At 34.4% G+C, this 18,535-nt stretch overlaps 3 protein-coding genes and 1 long non-coding RNA gene across 5 annotated transcripts; 2 read left to right on the top strand and 2 right to left on the bottom strand.

Annotated features, from left to right (window-relative positions):
- Positions 1-3,111: 3,111 nt before the first annotated feature.
- On the bottom strand, positions 3,112-4,259 carry LOC148697780 (uncharacterized). Its single transcript, XR_015960503.1, has 2 exons — positions 4,146-4,259; positions 3,112-3,407 (listed from the first exon to the last, which is right to left on the bottom strand). It is a non-coding gene; the product is annotated as an uncharacterized LOC148697780 (long non-coding RNA).
- A 79-nt stretch (positions 4,260-4,338) lies between these two features.
- On the bottom strand, positions 4,339-9,607 carry LOC137714831 (28 kDa heat/acid-stable phosphoprotein-like protein). The gene is made up of 8 exons (XM_068453963.2): positions 9,362-9,607; positions 8,018-8,055; positions 6,687-6,752; positions 6,474-6,557; positions 6,360-6,394; positions 5,426-5,511; positions 4,687-4,752; positions 4,339-4,549 (listed from the first exon to the last, which is right to left on the bottom strand). The coding sequence occupies exons 1-8, from the start codon at positions 9,426-9,428 to the stop codon at positions 4,515-4,517; spliced, it is 477 nt and encodes a 158-aa protein (XP_068310064.1). The 5' UTR covers positions 9,429-9,607; the 3' UTR covers positions 4,339-4,514.
- A 2,456-nt stretch (positions 9,608-12,063) lies between these two features.
- On the top strand, positions 12,064-15,379 carry LOC137716074 (Polynucleotidyl transferase, ribonuclease H-like superfamily protein). The gene is made up of 8 exons (XM_068455469.2): positions 12,064-12,397; positions 12,493-12,580; positions 13,170-13,251; positions 13,374-13,482; positions 13,670-13,758; positions 13,832-13,896; positions 13,987-14,068; positions 14,825-15,379. The coding sequence occupies exons 1-8, from the start codon at positions 12,211-12,213 to the stop codon at positions 14,993-14,995; spliced, it is 873 nt and encodes a 290-aa protein (XP_068311570.2). The 5' UTR covers positions 12,064-12,210; the 3' UTR covers positions 14,996-15,379.
- Positions 15,380-15,809: 430 nt separating this feature from the next.
- LOC137714830 (transcription elongation factor 1 homolog) lies at positions 15,810-17,972 on the top strand. 2 transcript variants are annotated; one of them, XM_068453961.2, is made up of 5 exons: positions 15,810-15,876; positions 16,546-16,677; positions 16,992-17,062; positions 17,526-17,547; positions 17,665-17,972. In XM_068453961.2, the coding sequence occupies exons 2-5, from the start codon at positions 16,565-16,567 to the stop codon at positions 17,723-17,725; spliced, it is 267 nt and encodes an 88-aa protein (XP_068310062.1). In that variant the 5' UTR covers positions 15,810-15,876; positions 16,546-16,564; the 3' UTR covers positions 17,726-17,972. The 2 variants fall into 2 exon arrangements, with proteins under 2 accessions (XP_068310062.1, XP_068310063.1); XM_068453962.2 differs by having other exon boundaries at positions 15,816-15,876; positions 16,551-16,677.
- The last annotated feature ends 563 nt before the right edge of the window (positions 17,973-18,535 follow it).

Below are 18,535 nucleotides of genomic sequence, written 5' to 3' on the forward strand. Positions count from 1 at the left end.
AGAGACGGAAACTTAAAAACAAAAACGCTTTTGTTGTGCTTCGAATTATCGAAGTCATCCTCTTCACCAAGCCGCCGTTTTTTGGTTTTTAGGTCTGAAGTGTGTGATCCATTTTTACTTTCAATTTTGGTCAGAGCTCAGAAATCATAAATCGTTAATGCTTTTGACTCCCCCTATCATAACTTTTTTCTAATGTGGTATACAAAAATATCGAGAGAGAGAGAGAGAGACGAGAATAAATTAAAGGGTACAGATACATTGTTATGTGGCATCGTGTGGTAATGAAATAATGATACGTGAACAAAAATGTATACATATCCTTACTTTATTAACACGAAACATTATTGTAAATGTAAATGTATCCAGAATGTCACATCACCCAAAAATTTCAACAAAGATTACAAGATAAGAAAGAAATTGAAGGTTCAAAATGCCAAAGGAATATTCCTCACAATCTTTCATACGGAAATAAATTGCGGCTTTTGTCATATGGTCCACTCTCTTTTGTAGAGATGAATTGTCTGTCTTCCTATTTTTATACTTTTTTCATGATCTTCTGTGATATGTGATCACAGTTAAATCACGTTAATATTTTATATTAATTTTTATAGAAATAATAAAATATCAAGTAACAGGAATATAAAATGTGGACGTGATTTAACCGTGACCACACAAACAAGAAGACATGAGAAAAGTATGAAAATAGAAGAGTAGACAATCCACCTCCCTCTTTTATCATGTGGGCTCATTAAGCTTGAACTTATTTATATTTTGTTCTTTGGTTATAATTAAGGGAAATAATTTTCGCACTCAAATTCTTTCATGCATTACTTTTTTTACTATAACTTTTGGAGTAACTAAACGAAAAAAGAACAAGGCAACAAAAATATTAAAGGGTCTGCAAAAAAGAACAAAGAAACAAAAATATTAAAGGGTCTGCAGAAGAAAAGTGTACGAAATTATTTTCCTGATGTTGGAGTATTAAACTATGAATTTTATGACATATTTACTTTTCTTTTAGTACAACGATATATTTTACACTAATAGAATGAGAGAGTCGGCTAAGCCACACTATAGACAACATAATTTGGTATCGAATTTGTCATCCATGAGATTCAAACCTAAAACCTCTCACTTACAAGTGAAGAGAAATACTATGAGACTGTAGTACTAAGTGGCTATGGCATGTTTACTTAACATGAATGGAAAAAGTAATGAATTGGAGAATTTTGGAATGCGGGAAGTAAGGAAACAAAATTAGATCAAGTAGTCCCCTTAATTGATATTTGATTATGAAATTTAAAGGAAAACTCACACTTTCTCTAATTCCATGTGCATTAGCAAACACAGGGAAGACGAAGACATGTTTATTTACGTGGTATGGAGATGAGAAAAATGCATATTGTATGACAATACTCTGAAATGATTCTAAATATCTATATTTTAGTAAACACGAGAAACTCAAGAATGAAAACGATTACAAAACCTACTAAACGTGTTTATTCATGTCATCTTTAAATTAAATCAACAACCCCTTTTATAAAGATATGATTAGACTCTTTGCATAATTTGATGAAACCACAACAATTTGCCCACCAATTATACTCTACCAAGATATATGATTAATTTCTAAGAGCATGTTTGGTATTCTACTTGAATCTAAATTTTTAAACTTAAAAATACATTTCAAGTTTTAGACTTTGAATATTTGTTTGGCAGGACTATTTAAAAATAAAAAAAAATAAAAATAAAAACCTACTCAAACATCATAAGTGAATTTTTAGAGTTTTTAAACTCATACCCAACACTTTATTCTCTCCAAATATTTGATGCGCACTCTATTTTTTTTTTTTGTTAATTTCTTTCTCTCTGTTCCAACACTCCTCTCCTATTTATTTCTCCTCTCTTTTCTCTTTATCCTCCTCTCATTCGATGCTCTCTTTGTCTTTCCTACAATATTCTCTCTCTCTCTCTCTCTCTCTCTCTCTCTCCACTTTTTCCCATCACTCTTTGGATTTCTATGTCCAATTGATGTTACCGATTCCATTGTACGATGATTTTTTTATTGTTAAATTTTAAAAATAATTTTGAATCTCATATCAAAAAAGTTTTTAAGTCTTAAAATAAATTGTTCTTAAAAGGTAAATTTGAACCATATTATCACTAGCTCATTGTGAGGCTAAGCACATCTCATCTCCCTTAGTGTAGATAATATCGTTTGTTCAAAAATAAATAAAAAATTGTTCTTAAGAGATGTTCTTAAAAAATATTTTGAGAAATAATAATTTTTTTTTTAACAGGATGCCAAACCTACCCTAAACTTTTCAAATTTAAAATAGATTCTTTTTAATCCAATTCATCTTAGCCTTGAATGGTGAAAGAGACAAATAATGAATTAAAAATCATGATTAATTAGGAGTTTGATTACCTCTACTTAAAGTTTAACCATACACAAAAAGAACACTAGAATTCCTCTCTTTTCTTTATTATTCCTTTCTTAGGCAGCCTAACTACCCCAATTTTTAATTATTATAATCATGTCATCAAATTTGGTCCAAACCCATAAACAGTGTTCATGAGATTTTTTTGAAGAATTATTTTTATCCAAAATGGTCCAATCGATTGGTACAACTCTTTATTTTAGTCATTGATAATGAAAATTGATAGATGTAATCTCCGAGTTTGTTAACTATAAATTATTTTGGTAATTCCGTAAAAAATTTGTCAAATATCCTCGTTAAATTGTCATATGAACAACCCCATGATCACCTTTTTAAGATTATTTGTGTCAAACCAATTCATCCACTTAACGAGAATACTGACAGATTTTTTTAAGAACCAAAATGATTCATAGTAAACAAAATCAGGACCAATTCTATTGATTTTCATTGTCAAATATTGAAATGAGGAGTTATATCAATTTCAATAACCATTTTAGCTAAAAAAAACTTTTTTTAACTGCAATACGTTATACATACTACATATATATATATATATATATATTATTAAATTAAACATAATTGTTCAATCCATGTTGGACCCTAACAAAGTATAACGTTCCAACCAAATCTTCACTAACACCTTCCTAAACACAATTGAGGCTAATTATACTGATGAAAAACAAAATATAACATGTTTCTTGTTTGTTTTTATAGATGCAATATTGGTGAGGGGAAGAGATTTTTCAGTGTGACCGGTACACGGGATGGTACACCACATGTTACTAAACAAATTGTGGGATGTGTGCTAAAAAGTTAGTAACTTAAAAAATAAAATTTCCCACCATTCATATTAAAACACGTATCGTACCACTTGTGTTCCTATCACAACTAAAAACTTCTCAGCGAGGGGGAGTCAAATACGGGTCTCAGGTGCATGAATCAATGCTCTTAGCCAGTTGGAGACAACTATAATACAACCCCAAAAAAACCAAAAAACAAAAAAAAAAAAAATGAGTAACTAACATGTGATCCGGTGCTATATATCTTAATGCTAGAAGAGGTTCTAAGTTTGAAATCGTCCCGTCAATCAAAGAAACAAAAAACAAAAGCATTTGCTTATTATTTTCAACTTTCTAATTTCTAATTTTCTATGCAAGAGCAAAGCACAATCACATTCTAAAATTTGCGAGAAATTCATTTATTCATTCATAAATATAATGGTTTTGAAAGGATTGTGGATCATGCAGCCGCCCAACTGACGCCAAAATAAACCAAATCAGAGATTAAGGCATCTTCCTCCTTCCTTCTCCAGCCTGACATTTTCTTAAACAGTGGTTTGGGACTAGATTCTTTCACCCTCCACAACCGAAAATCGAAGATCGAAATATATGATGCCTGTTGAAAACCCTAGGACCACGACTTCTATGTTTTCCATTTCAATCATTTACAAGCTCCCTTATCCTAAACCTCATAGATTCTTTGTTCTCACATTTGTTTAGAAAGAACCACCATGGCATTGACTGAAACCTAGGTTAAAAGGTTGGAGGGTCCAGAGAGAGATGTGTGGACTGCACTACTGGGTAATCCGACTTATATCCATTAGATTGGCAAGTAAACAAAAATAGTATTTTCTCAATTCAATCTTGACCGTTCCCTTCCCGTAGTCTGGATTATTGAAGAAAAAAGGGCTATCAAAATACTCACTTGTAAACTGAAAGGAGCATTCGGTACCTGAAACAGCAAGTTTGTTTTGAACAACTCACCGACACAATTTCTGCAAGGCAAAAGATAGAGTGAAGAGTGAGTTTAACAAGAAATACTCACAAGGGATACTCTCTGCTCAACTCAACCTCAACCAAAACCTGTAAAGCAATTATTTCGATGTCAAAAGTTTAGATGACCAAAAAAGTTTTCTTTTCCCCAAACCATGTTTCCAATAAATAAGAACAAATTCCATACACTTCACAAATACACTATGTGAAATAAGAAAGCGAAACTTTGGTAATTTGAGTTCGCATGGGATACAGATAAAAGCAGCCCAATTCAATTACTTGGCATCTCCATAACTTTATTTCACTTGCGTCCCTCGCCTTTTTTCTGCTCTTTAGCTGAAAAAATCATAGACCATTTTCGGTAAGGAGAAAAAGAAAAAGGATTCTTGAGATTTCGAACAAATTAGACATGAAAGGCAGAGGAGTATCACAAACGGGAACAAAAAGAATAATGTTGAATCAGGGGTACACACCAGCCTTTTCCTCCTCTCGCTTCTTAGCGGCCTCAGCCCTTTGTTGGCGAATCATGGCTAAGCGTTCTGCAAGTACAATTTAAATTAAAAATAAAAGAATGCCAACAGAGACAATGTACAGGAAAATAAACTACTGGCCCAAATAGATATACAGGGTCAGACCATATTGTCAAGTGACACATGCACAATACAAGGGTAACAAACATATTGAGAAATTATCCCTATATCCTGAATCTTGATGCCAGAAAACCATAAAGGATAGCAAATATGGAAAATGGAGCAATTTAAGGACCTTCATCTTCATAATAACCAAAAGCATTTAGAACCCAGCAGGGTTTCACAATCAGATCGATACTCAACACCACCAAACTACACTGTAAGGCTGTCAGTCAGCGAAAACATAGACAAAAATTCCAAACCCTTACAAAGTTCCAGAAACAGAAGTTTCAGAGGGCTAGCAACACACAGTGGTATCCCATATATTATCTAATACTCTCTAAAACTGGTAAACACTAGACCTCACCACCTCAGTTGAACAATCTATTCACCAATAAGTGGAGCGAAATATCAGCAAGGAAATACAAATACTAGATAAAATATGACTTTTCCAGCAAAATATCTTAACCCCTGTTTTGTGTATGCTAATTTAGACAATTCAGTTGGCATATCATTGCATGCCTAATATAATTCAACTTAACTGCCAAAATGGAGCTAGAATTTTGTCAATTTCCCACATTACCTAAATCCTTTTTTGCTTGTTCTGTTTTTCCCTGTTCCTGCAACCTCATGTACCGCTCATGAGCCTTTTGCTTCTCTATCTCCTCTCTGCAACCAAATTGAAAATATTGATCATGAGCTTTCGCAAATCAATTGTATGGAAATACAAAAAAATGCAGCTAATAATTTCGTGATCTCAAGGAGGTTCAACCATCAAAGGTACTATTGGGAAGCATAAAACTATGAGAATAACATCCAGTACCAATAATGACCAAAAAACACGAAATGACAATCAGAATGCCAAAGCATGAGCCATAACATGACAAATATATTTCAATTCTTAAAATGAAAAATAAATTCACATTATCCACCATTTTCCTAAATCCTTTCAACAAAACATAACTTTTGACAAAACTATTATTTTGTCCAAGAGTGCGACTGGTGAATATAATCTACAAAACAAATTATAATTTACCCCTCTAAAGTTCATTTTTGACTAATTATGTATAAAATTCCACTTCCCCTATGGTTCAGAACACTTAAAACAAAGTGATGAGTTAAATGTTTTAAGGGCTTGATCAAAAGCTTCATACACTGAACAAATTCTGGTGGTCTCTTTTGCCTGTGTGACATGAAAACTAAAGCTAGAAACTGGAGGAAAAAAAAACCCAGGTCAGCCTAGATAATGTAGGATACTACTGGTGCTTAGAGATAGAACCAGATGCTACTATTAAAGCATCATGCTCAACTGACAGTCGAATGAAAGATGAATTAATAACCATATATATTTGATATTAAAGAGTAATAAATATGTGAAAAGAAAACTGAAGAAAAATGGGATAGAAGAATCATGAATGAGGAAGCAAGATTTTGTTTCACAATTTAGACACTGCTCGGATACTTGGCACAGAACTTGTTCCATATTGAATGTACAGGAGGTGAGGAACATAGCATACCTTTCACGCCTTGAGAGTTCAGTCGTTTTCTCAATCTGCAACAAGGATAACAGAAAATAATTACTATAATGAGTTAATACTGCAAATATGTAAAAATTCTCTTCACCAACTTACATCGACATTTTTAGCCTTCACATTCTTTGGTTTTACTAGATTGGGATTCTCAATTTCAATAATTCCCTGAGTGCCCTTCCGTTTCTGTTAACACACAGCCAAAATTGCAGTAAGGTACAAGTAGGAACTAATAAGAAACACAGATGCTTCCAAATGAACAATGGAATAGTTCGATATAAAGAAGAATGTAATAGAAATAATGAGTATACTGACTTCAGATTCTTCCTGTTCTTCTGATTCCTCTTCAGACTCTACTTCTTCCTCCTCTTCGGCTTCTTCCTGACAATATCAAAGAAATATACCTTTAATACCCAGCAATAGCACAAAACTTAAAAGTCACCCATATGCGAGAGAAAGAGGGAGACATAGTAACAGATGGGGCAAGGAAGATATAATATAATCAACAAAGCCACTATATCATACATTGCAAACAATGATATCAATGACACAAAAAATTTCTCTTTCTTAAAATGGTAATCAAGCAAAATTACTACATGAAATTATCTATACCCATGTTATTTTAGCTAATATCTAACCATAGTATACTGATTTGCTTCTTTCAAAATACTCTTACATGAATTGTTGGAAAGTAATCTCATATTTGGAAACTAAGCACTTAATAGTTTCCTACATTCATGGCCCACCATGTCATTCTTACTTTAAGTTTAAAATGTGTGTTTCACGGGATCAAAGACTCAAAGTCCTACTCCCAATGCCCGCCTACAATAGGACCGAATCAAGAGAACTTATTGACCATTTAGAGCTCGACCCCAAAAGGAGGAAAACTATAATATGCTACTCCATCAGCAATTTATATTAAGAATTTCTTTTTATTTATAAAGAAGAATATGATTTTGGTAAAATTTTCAAATTTAAGCATGTAGCTTACCAATTGTTGCAACTTCTGGACAATGAAATAATTGTCAATTCTTCGACAAACTCAGCATGTTATGGCCAGATGTGAGCTTTACAGGAACCAAAATCAGAATTCGGCCTTATCTATATGAGATTCATATTAGGGACATATCTCTTATGGGTTTTCAGTCAATGGGTTGACAGCAGTCCTTAAAAGGAATGCAGCAGTCCAATACTTCCAAAAGGAGACATGCCCTAGAGGGCAAGGAATACTTTGTTTCACATGGTAATCCTTTGAAACATGTAATGCTTAGAGGCATCCACAACAGATGCAGTTCTATTGCCTCTGGTTGGTTCAGCCATGATTCATAAGATTCCTATCAGCCAGAAAGTTTGGGTTACAGAACAACTTGGTTCTCATTAAGTCAATATACATGTCTTCAGTGCATTAGTTTAACATTCCAATTCTATGTAGTCCCATCAATGCAGACTCTGCATAATGAGCACCTATACACTTTACATGCATCTGTTCTGTGTACGTATGCATGTTCAAACAAAATACCATAAAAGCCTATTGAAACCCTCATCTCTAAATTTGAGAATCATGACAGCAGCATGAAAAGTGCGATGTCTTCAATTAAATCATATGGGAAAAGTGTAATACAAAGGGACAAGGGACAGATTATTACCCTTTTAAAACTACGCGGACGGGCAGAGGAACCAGCAACTGCAATAATTTGAAGTATAGACACAAAGGCAAGCTGAGTCAAACATAGCAGATGAAAGCTCAAAAGCATTTGAAACAAATTTACCAATTATAAATATAATTTGACATTAAGAAAAATGTCTGAGACTTAAGTGAAGCTGATATTGTTAACATCATCCAAATATACAAACTCACAAATCGTTAACTTCATACAGTCTTCAGGAGAACAACCGGTAAACTCGTAATACAACTAAAACATCATAAAAAACAAACCTTGATTGTTGATTAAAAAAAATCTTAATTTTTTTTTCTCATATAAACCGATAAAGCCATCCAAGAGAAACATGAGTAGAATTAATATAGTTGAGGGAAACATTCTTTCCTAGTCTGACATATACTTTAACTCAATCAACGGTTAAACTTCATATATTCTTTAATTTGGTGTAAATTTCAAAAACGTCCATACAACCTCATGGCGTTTTCAAGCAAAAGTAGTGGGGAAGTGAAATTTGACTGAGAATGTTTTCACAGGATAACCTCAAAAGGGATTCATCATTCATGCACCAACCCTAACTAGGAATTAATAACGCAAAGTTACATTGATTCATTTATCCAATTAACAATCCCAAGTTTCAAGCTAACCTAAGTGATACTCCAGCTTATATTGCAAATTCCAAGGCAAATCATTACCAATAAGCTAGAAGCAACCACTTTGAACAAGTTATCATGTTCTATTTCTTACAACGGTTATCCAATTTACTGGTCCAGATTCCAAACATTAAGCCGAGTGAAAACAAAAAGAACCCGCATGCCGAAATCAACAAAATAGTCTTCAAGCCAACCCACTACCAATAAGCTAGAAGCAACCACTTCGAACAAGTTTTTGTTTTTGTTTTTGTTTTCTTACAGAGGTTATCCCATAAACCACTCCTGAGCTGAACTATGGAATGACCAAAATATTCTTCAAAAATAGAAACAAACTTTCACGAAAAAGTTACGAGCTTTTAAAATTTACAATCAGAAATGCCTACCGAATTAATACAAAATAGAACCCACATGCCAAAAACAACAAATATTTCTTCACTATACAAACTTCCATTGACAAATTTACAAAATTTCAGATTGATAGCCGAAATTCCACGCTAAAAATAACTAAAACGTTCACAAATCAATCTAGATCTAAAAATTAACGCAAACAACTGAGACCCTGTGCATACATATGCCCATACACATATAGATATACATATAAAATCACGACGGTAAATTGTTTGAACCAGATTTGAGATACATGGAGAAACAGATAGACAAAGAGTGAGATGATTAATACCCATCTCTTCGTGAGTGGAGAACTGGCGGCGGCCGGTGGGCTTGCCCTTGAACTTTCCTCTTCCCATTTTCTCGATTAAACTTGCAGAGACAGGGAGAGAAGAAGAAAGCTAGGGACTAAAAGAAGGGTTTGTCAGAGTATTTATAGCTGCTGCAGGAGGTAGCTGCTTTTTGGGTTTTGCATCTTTGCACTTGAAACCTTCTGTCTCTGTGTCTCTGTGTGTGCTTGTCTCTGTGTCACAAATTTTACCCATCAAAATGTACTGCATAATTAATTATATACATTGACCATTTGAGAATATAACTTGCCATTCTTTTTTATTGGTCTTGAGGTCGGTGGCAATCAATTTTGATTTTTTTATGCCTTCATATAACTGCTTACATTTTTTGTTTTTGTTCGTTATTTGATGTGTTAATTAGAGCCTTTATAGTTATGGTTGTTCTTTCGTGCTATTAATTAAACTTTTTTTTGCTCAGTCTCTTATACTATAGCGACGACCGTTGTCTACATATTAGAATGTTGTTTTTGTGATTTGTGTGCTTGTCCTCAATTTGGATCGAAAGCTAGTTAAATACCATATTGTGGTTTTTTCTAGGGTGAAAATGATGTTATGTAGGTTGCAACACCAACAACATATCCTCTCTTGCTATAATGCCATTGGGTTTATCCTTATTTATATTTAGGGTATTACTAGAAACACCATCTTTTTAGATGACAATTCTAAATTACTTGATGCGTCAGTTGGCGTAGCATGTCAATTCATTTAAGTTTTCTTTTATTAATTTTGAGAGAGAATTAAAACACTTAAACTAAAAAATAAATAATTCAACCCTTTGGTCTTTCCCACCGTCTCAACCCTGACAAACAACCCTTGGCAGCAAACACCACCGGCCAACCTCTCCCTTTCTTTTGTCTTTTTATTTAATTTACTAGGATAAAAGTTTGAAACTATTACATAATTTAGGAGATGGAATTTTGAATATGAGAAGCATAGATAGAAACATAACCTCTCTCTACACTCTTTAACTTTCACCCATTTGTTTTTCTAGCACATTCAAATCTCGTCATTGGAGAAAGATGACTTTATTTTCTGGATTTGTGTCCAAAATGATCTTTGAAATGATATAACTCTTCATTTTGATACTTAAAATGTAAAATCGATGAAAATAGTTCTTGAAATTATCCATCATCAAACTCCCCATCTTTGTCCATGTAGTGTGCATATGCTTCCAAAGGTGCCAATAAATCCTTATAATATTTGTCTTTACCGCAACAATTCAACTTCTTTTAATTTTGTCAAGAAATTAATGAAGTTGTTCTCCTTCTTTTCTTTGTTGCTATTCGTAGAAAATGAGCATTTGCTCCCCGACGCATGTTACTCGATGTTTATGGCAAATTGGGTGGCGCAAGTCAAAGAAAATGTCATTGTCAAGAATAATTATAAATTGAGGGAATGTCTCTGGGATATGAAATCTTTACCTTTCTTATGTCCCATTGTTTTTGAACCGCATAATCCCTTACAAGTTTCCCTTTTTTTTTTTTTTTTTTTTTTTTTTTGGTTACAAATGAGGTTTCAAATTCTAAATTTCTAGTATATCCGTACTCATTACTAAATATTATATTTTGTTCAAACTAGATGTGTGTGTTGTCACGTGAACATAGTTCTACCACATTCAAGGGTAAATATGACCTTTCACCAACAGCAAGGGCATAGTTGGAGGGAAGACATGAACGAATGAAATTGGGGATGCAGAGTAGTTGACTAAGGGCATGTTTACTTACAAGGAATAAAGTGGGAATGAGTTTGTATCATTCTTATTAATGTGTTTACTAACAACTAAAAATGAAATGGTAGGTGGGTTCCATATGTTTAGAATATGACATACTTGAAGAGCAAAGGTATTTCATTAACATAGGGAGTTGGTTATCCAATTCTACTAATTTCTCATTTCATCTCATACTTACTCATTCTCATCCACACACCAAGTAAGTAATATGTCCTAAAATAAAAGTTTGGGTAGAAATTCATAGCGAATTAAAATTATAAATCCAAGTAGTGAATTGCCTAATAGTGAGAGCCATCTTTTTCAACTCACTGCTTTCAAAGTTCAATCTTTCCTCCCCCCCCCCTCCTTTAATGTGGATTTGTGTATAATATCTTAACTAAAAAAAATGTAAAATTTAGAATTTGTCCTTGAACTTGCACCCGAGTTTAGAATTCATCCTAAACTAAAATTCCGTTAATTTATGTCCATGAATTTATGTGTCTATTGATCTATCTCTTGACTCGAAATGAAAGCAGGATTGAAAAATAATCTTAGAGTGTCTAGGGTTGGGCTAGGAGGGTCTCTTAACGTCTTCTTTTGTCTTCTCATAGGAGTTATTTCACAAAGACTTGCCATGGTAAGGAAGAAGGGAGGAACAAACACACTTGGAGAGCACAATACAACGAAGAGTTGTATGCTGCGTTTAGGAATGAAGAATTACTCCTGAAAAGGAATCTATTGATTATCTCCCAATTACTTGGACTGTAGGTGCAATGACTTACTAAATTGTGCACTATTTGTGTATATTCACTATACAAATTTTAAAATTTAAACTTATCCAACAATGATAAATAAGGTGTTGAGACCTATATGTGTGCCACACCACATGAACAGATTTTTTTCCACGTACATTAACAACTAGAACCAATAGCACATATTTTGCTAAATTCAGGAATGTAAATTAATGAAATTTTAATTTAGACACGAGTTATAAACTCAGGTTCGAGTTCAACGAGGTATTCTAAATTTTACTCTTAAAAAATTATAAATCGAAAGATATATAAGAAAACGACTAAAAATACGATGTCGTTATTTTTTTTCGCGCATAGCATATTTGTGTTTCCCGGCAGCGGCGGCAGGAGCGGCAGAAGAAAGAAGATGAAAAAGAACCCTAAACAGCAGCAGCAGCAGCAGCTTCAACTGAACCCCAACTGGGCTCAGCTCCAACAGAAGCTCAAGAGTCATGGCTCAACGACGACAACAATCTTAGGTACCTAACATAAAAAAAGCACTTCTCTTTTTCTTGGGTTTTCTGAAAACAGCATAAAAGCAAAGATTTTTAATTTTTGAGAATTTGATTATCAGGGAAGCGGAAAGAGAGACTGGATGTGGAGTTGAATGATGATTCTCCATCTCGTATCAATCCTCTCGATCCAGTTAATGATGATTCCAGGTGATTATTTGAACGTGTTTATGCTTTGAAGGTGTGTTTGGTTGCTGAGAAAATGCAGGAAAACATAAAAGAACAGAACTTTCGACTGTTTTTTAGGTGTTTATTTGGGTTTTTCTTAAATGTGAATTCCGCGGACAACTAAGGTTTTTGGGTTGGTTGGGAGGTGAAATTTTCTTCTATTTGTTTAGGAAAATAGGGGAATTGTTTCGGGTTGTCTTCACAATCACCCTGTTTAATTTTGTACCAGTTCATCTCCATTAGAATTTTAGAAAGATCTCGAAAGCTATGCCTTTTAGTTTCGTTATCATCTGAAATGCCAAAATCTCATTGACATAGAATGGAATCCTATTTGTGAAATTTTCAACCGCGCAAGGGTTTTAATTTTAGGATAATGCTAGGGAACATTTAATCTTTTGTTTCTCTCTATCCTTTCATCGGAAAATAGACATGTTTACTAGAATGAAACTGCAAGTAACTACATCACGAATTTGATATTGGTTTCCTATGTGCAAAATCTAGAGGCTCCTTTCGTTTCTCTAACTTTAAGTGGTCATAGCACTGAACTTACGAGGTATGAACCATTTGACAGCTTGACAGATGAAGTAGCCATGGATTGTGAAATGGTTGGTGTCGGTCAAGGAAACAAAAGCGCCCTTGGACGCGTTACGCTGGTATTTATTTGTTCCTTTTCTTTCACTCCTCTTTTTCTGTCATATTGTAGTTGGATATTATCTTATGCTTGGTATTTTAAATTGTTAGAATCACTGATTTCTGATGTAAAGATTGATGGCAGGTAAATAAATGGGGAAATGTTGTGTATGATGAATTTGTTCGCCCAGTAGAACGTGTTGTTGATTTTCGTACTCAAATAAGTGGCATTCGTCCCCGAGACTTGAGAAAAGGTTGACTTTTGTTTGTATTTATGCTGCAATTATTAATATACTGAATGCAGATGTTTTCACTAAAACTCGGGTTTGAAATTCTAAATTGTTGGCGTCCTTCTTAAATGGCTATTTTATGTCAGCATCCTTTTTACAGTGATGGAAAATCATTCTTATGGAACATCTCATGCATCTTTGTTATCTACAGCAAAGGATTTTCGAATTGTTCAGAAAAAAGTGGCAGAGTTGATTAAAGGGAGAATTCTCGTGGGCCATGCATTGCGCAATGATCTTAAGGTATCTGGCCTTCTAATATAGTGGTGTAGAGAATAATGTCTGATTCTATCATCTGACAATTTGACTTAAACAGGCATTGCTTTTAAGTCATCCCAAGGGGGACATCAGGGATACATTAGAGTATGAACCTTTTATGAGGTAATTTTTTCTTTCTTTAAAAATTAAAATTGGCCGATCGTCTTGAACTACTATGAGGTGTCCTCATGATATCTGTGGTTGGTGAAGCAGGGGGGAAGGGTCTAGAAGGGCACTTCGGCATCTTGCAGCAGAGTTTCTTGATGTGAAGATCCAAAATGGAGAGCACTGCCCTGTTAGTATTTTGATTCTTTATTGATGATTATTGACTTTGATGATTATTGACCGTTTTCGTAATACAGTTCACACAGAAGTTTTTTTTCTTATTAGAATATCCTTACAACATCTTGAGCATTAGGATATCGATTTTAAAACCTCCATGGAATTGTGACAAGGCTTATCAGAATTCAAAAGGGACAATGCTATACAACCCAACCTCTTGTCCCAACATTTCCTTCCCAACTTAGATGACATGCTCATATTGGGTTTTGACCAATTGTTCTTTTAATTCAATTGTGTAGAATGAGTTAGCATTTTCATACCATTTGAGCGGAGACAGATACTTTCATCTCAAATGAAACTCGATTTTCCTGCAAGGTGCTGTGGCCAGGTATCTCAATTAGTGCCACCAGCCATTGGGTGGTCCAAGGAAAAGTTGATGAACGCATGATCCTTGAAAATTTTGATATTCATTTCTATCTTATATATAATTATATTCCTTTTAAAATTTAGTTTCCTTCAAAAAAGAAATCATATTATTACCTGTTTTGGGTGCCATAGTGGTTGTAGTTTATTCTTCGTTCTTGATGTATTTCAGGGTTTATATTCATTAATTTCTCATGCGAGAGATACAGTTTCTTCCCGAGATTTAAAATTAATTATTCATTTCTTGCTTGTTGCTGCATATTATTTTTCATAACAGCTTCTCACGAACTCAGAACGTTGCAAATGATGTAGGAATACTTTTGTCTAACTCAGGATATTGTTTCAGATTGAAGATGCTCGTGCTGCAATGGTGCTTTATCAGAAAAACAGAAAAGCATGGGAAAAGATAGTTAAAGATCAAATTAAGCTCAAACGAAAGCAGAAAAAACGCAAGCCTAAAAAGAAGCGGATGGGGGGAGATGATTTGGAAACGGACCTTGCAGAACCAGCATCCTAGCTATTGACTTTGTGATTACAACAGGAAGCTGGGTATGCAAACTAAGCTCAATTCACAAGGCACATATCCCATGTAGTCAGAATGAAGAACAAAATCGATGGATTACGAGACACAAATTCCTTCATCAAACAGAGCTACTCTGGTCTTGCGACGTCTTGGTTGTTAACTTTCCAATTGGTCAAAAAAAATTGTTTCATCGCCTTTTTTCTCCATCATGGAAAACTTTCATTGTTGTCAGCTGAATTATTTTTTATATGTTATCTTAAGGTGAACCCAATATACCAAACAGGATACATGTAAAATCATTGCTTGTATGCACAATTTTGACACCTTAAACTGATTTATTAGTGGAACATTGATCAGTTAAGTCTTCATCAAAGGAAATGATTGCAAGATAGACTTGCAGACGGCCCCCGTTCTGTTACTTCTGTAGAACTTTCGGGATGCAACGGTGATCGTATACCAAACCAGTCATGTAGTGCAATGTGAGAAAGTTATTAATGAAGCATTTAAATTATTGAGGAGCAAATCCAACTATATACCAAAAATAAAACCAGCACAGTGATTTGGAGAAATATGGGCATCCCCCGACTCTAGTTTTGGCAACCCATGCCCTACTCAATGTATGCTTTTAACATTGAACAACCTAATTTAAAGAGGACAACGTATTATCAGTCCAAGACTCTAAACGGTCGAGAAACTCGTTTCATGTAAGTTAATTTTAAATATATTTGGCTTTTGCTCTTTAAAAATAAAAAGTATTTCTCACGTGGCAAAAGCCACATGCCTATAAATAGAAAGCCCTTATTTTTTCCCGCAGGAGATATAGCGTGTTTTGTGGAGCAATCATACGATTCAGCAGTGCGTCGTCTCACTCCCAGGTACCATCTTTCTTTCTCCCTCCTCTATCCGTTTTAGGGTTCGTAATTTTAGGGTTTCTTTAATTCAATTCACACATAATTCTCAGCTGCTGTCAAAATTTGGGGTCTTTTCTTCCTTCATCGTTTCTTAATTTCCCCTTCTCTGACTTCAATTTTGTTTCTTTCACTGTAAATTTTCTAGGGTTCTTCACCGCCTTTAGAATTTTTCTATTTTTATTTCATGTAGTGCGAAATTTGTGATTTGGGTAGCATGTTTTCTGCTGTAAAAATTCGTTCTTGATATAAATTAACAACAAGCACTTTTCCTTCAATTCCAATTTTCAATGGTGTTTGGTGATTATGTCTTGTTTGAAGGCCACTAATCATCACAACCCTCAACAGATTTTTAGGGCTTTAATATGTTCGGAGACCCAGTAGTCTCCTACTCCGTGTACTTGCAAATTTCGCATCATTCCGGTAAACATTTTACCGGAAATAGTTTAACCCTCTCTATGCGTACCCGGCACACCCTTGCACACACGGAGTGTGTGTAATTTTTAATTGGATCATGTTTCTTAAAATGATAGTAGGGATTCAACATCTATGTATGTGGGGAGTTCAGGTGATCTGGTTGCTGTATGTTTTTGTAGTATCTTTTATGCGAACTAACTGGTGTAATTATGATGATAGGACAGAAATTTGTTGAGAAATGGGTAAGAGAAAGGCCAAGGCTAAGCCTGCAGCTAGGAAGCGAACGGACAAGCTGGATACAGTCTTCTGTTGCCCTTTCTGCAACCATGGGAGCAGTGTTGAGTGCCGCATGTAAGTTTCATTTAATCTGTTTTCTCTCCAGTTTTGGTATATATATCTTCTTAGGACGTTGAGTTCAGCTGGTTCTTGTATGTACTGTGGTACTTCTGATGAAGGTGGTTATGTCATTTATGGTAAGAGAATTGTGGTCTCTCATATATGGTGCGAGAAATTGATTTATGTCATTGTGGATAATGGGTCACTATTACATTTCCTTTTCCATTTGTGTGTTTTGTTTATGAACTAGCATCTGATTGGGTAGCGTACTTGCACATGTATTTTTCTCTCATTTTGTCTTGAGTTGAAATAAAGTTATTTGGTTTCAGTGACATGAAAAACTTGATTGGCGAGGCTATCTGTAGCATTTGCCAAGAGAATTTCAGCACAACCGTCACAGGTATGTCAAATACTTTACTCTCGTCTTAATTTACTATTGATGCGTATTGTTAGTATAACAGGATGGAAATATCATTGATTCATTATCATATAAATCTTGGATGTAGCGATTAATACTGCATACAAGATGTAGGGAGGATTAGGTAAATAATTCAAAATGGAAATATGTTTCTGAACAGACTTGTGAATGTTTTGATCACAAGGTATGGATTGTTATGGTATATGGACAGAAAAGGACGGTATTAGGAAATTTGAGGATAACTCGATTAGAAATTTTAATTCGAATGTCTATCAACCTCACATTGGTAAAGTAGATAGAAAGTTTCTTTAGGTTGTAGAAAAAAGTAATAAACTCTGATTTGAACTGATTATTTTGTTTAGAACTTCTTTTGTTTTTTCATATAGTGACCGCCACTTCCATATGTATTCATAATTACTGATCTTTCTTTGGTTTGTTTATGCAGCTTTGACCGAACCAATAGACATGTAAGTAGAAATTGATGTGAATTTCTTCATATTATTTTATGGCTAGCAGGTTTATTGAAATTAGTTTCTCTTTACCTTTACCTGTGTGCTTGACCATAATTTTTTTTTTTATTACAGATACAGCGAATGGATAGACGAATGCGAGAGGGTCAACACTGTTGATGATGATGGTGCTTAGGAGGAAAGTTCAGTCGTATTGTAAAGGAAAGAGAGCGCTGGAAAGTATGTGCCCTTGATCCGATTAAGTACCGACGAACCTTATTTGTGCGTTGGTTGTGAACGTAGTAGTTTTGAACCTCATAGGCAAATGTATATTGATATCATTCTGTTTTTTTTCTTCTTGAGTGGGCATATATAATACATGTACCGTAACATAATCTGAATGTTATAAGATAATGGAATAACTGAGGTATTGTGTTGCTCTCCGTTCTCTCCAATTTACCTGTTTTTATGCTTTGATTATTTACTTGTCTGTGTATAAGGATCCTGGCTGTGTATTATTCGAAGGATAAACAACCTTCCGCCCTCCCCGCCCCGTTAATCGCATACCTTCGGCTTTTGAGGTATATTTATTTTCGTTTATATTCTTATGTCGCTGGTATTCACGGAAATGAGAATCATATCCGTTCCTCGTATGTAAACATGCTACGATAGATACTTGCTGGAAATAGATATCGATTGCGAGCACTACTTACCTGCTTGGGGAAGATTTGCAAATGACAATTTTCAGTTTGAAAGTAACCCTTGCCCCAAATAAAGTTGAAATAATAAGATTTACCAAAAAAAACTAGCCGTATATAATATGTGGGTTGAAAAATATAATTGGTCCGGTTTGGTTCACCGGTCCATCAGAACCACTTACCGGAATTGTTAATAGTCCGGTTTTGTTAGAGTTCGTTTTTCTTCCATTTTTTTCTTTACTGCATTTTAAAGAAAGTAATTCTGAGAATCGAATTTCTACAGTGAGTGTTGAGAGAAGTACTCTACC

The sequence above is a fragment of the Pyrus communis genome, chromosome 3 (genome assembly GCF_041283825.1).
Source record: "Pyrus communis isolate YQ-2024b chromosome 3, ASM4128382v1, whole genome shotgun sequence".
NCBI lineage: Eukaryota > Viridiplantae > Streptophyta > Magnoliopsida > Rosales > Rosaceae > Pyrus > Pyrus communis.

Excerpts from the sequence above, each read along its gene's own strand:
- LOC137714831 (XM_068453963.2), bottom strand. The coding sequence starts at position 9,428 with ATGGGAAGAGGAAAGTTCAAGGGCAAGCCCACCGGCCGCCGCCAGTTC. Across the intron at positions 8,056-9,361 it reads CTCCACTCACGAAGAGATGG|TTGCTGGTTCCTCTGCCCGT; the intron begins GTATTAATCATC and ends AAATTATTGCAG. Across the intron at positions 6,753-8,017 it reads GTCCGCGTAGTTTTAAAAGG|GAAGAAGCCGAAGAGGAGGA; the intron begins GTAATAATCTGT and ends TGATATTGTCAG.
- LOC137716074 (XM_068455469.2), top strand. The coding sequence starts at position 12,211 with ATGTCGTTATTTTTTTTCGCGCATAGCATATTTGTGTTTCCCGGCAGC. Across the intron at positions 12,398-12,492 it reads AACGACGACAACAATCTTAG|GGAAGCGGAAAGAGAGACTG; the intron begins GTACCTAACATA and ends TTTGATTATCAG. Across the intron at positions 12,581-13,169 it reads CCAGTTAATGATGATTCCAG|CTTGACAGATGAAGTAGCCA; the intron begins GTGATTATTTGA and ends ACCATTTGACAG.
- LOC137714830 (XM_068453961.2), top strand. The coding sequence starts at position 16,565 with ATGGGTAAGAGAAAGGCCAAGGCTAAGCCTGCAGCTAGGAAGCGAACG. Across the intron at positions 16,678-16,991 it reads AGCAGTGTTGAGTGCCGCAT|TGACATGAAAAACTTGATTG; the intron begins GTAAGTTTCATT and ends ATTTGGTTTCAG. Across the intron at positions 17,063-17,525 it reads TTTCAGCACAACCGTCACAG|CTTTGACCGAACCAATAGAC; the intron begins GTATGTCAAATA and ends TTGTTTATGCAG.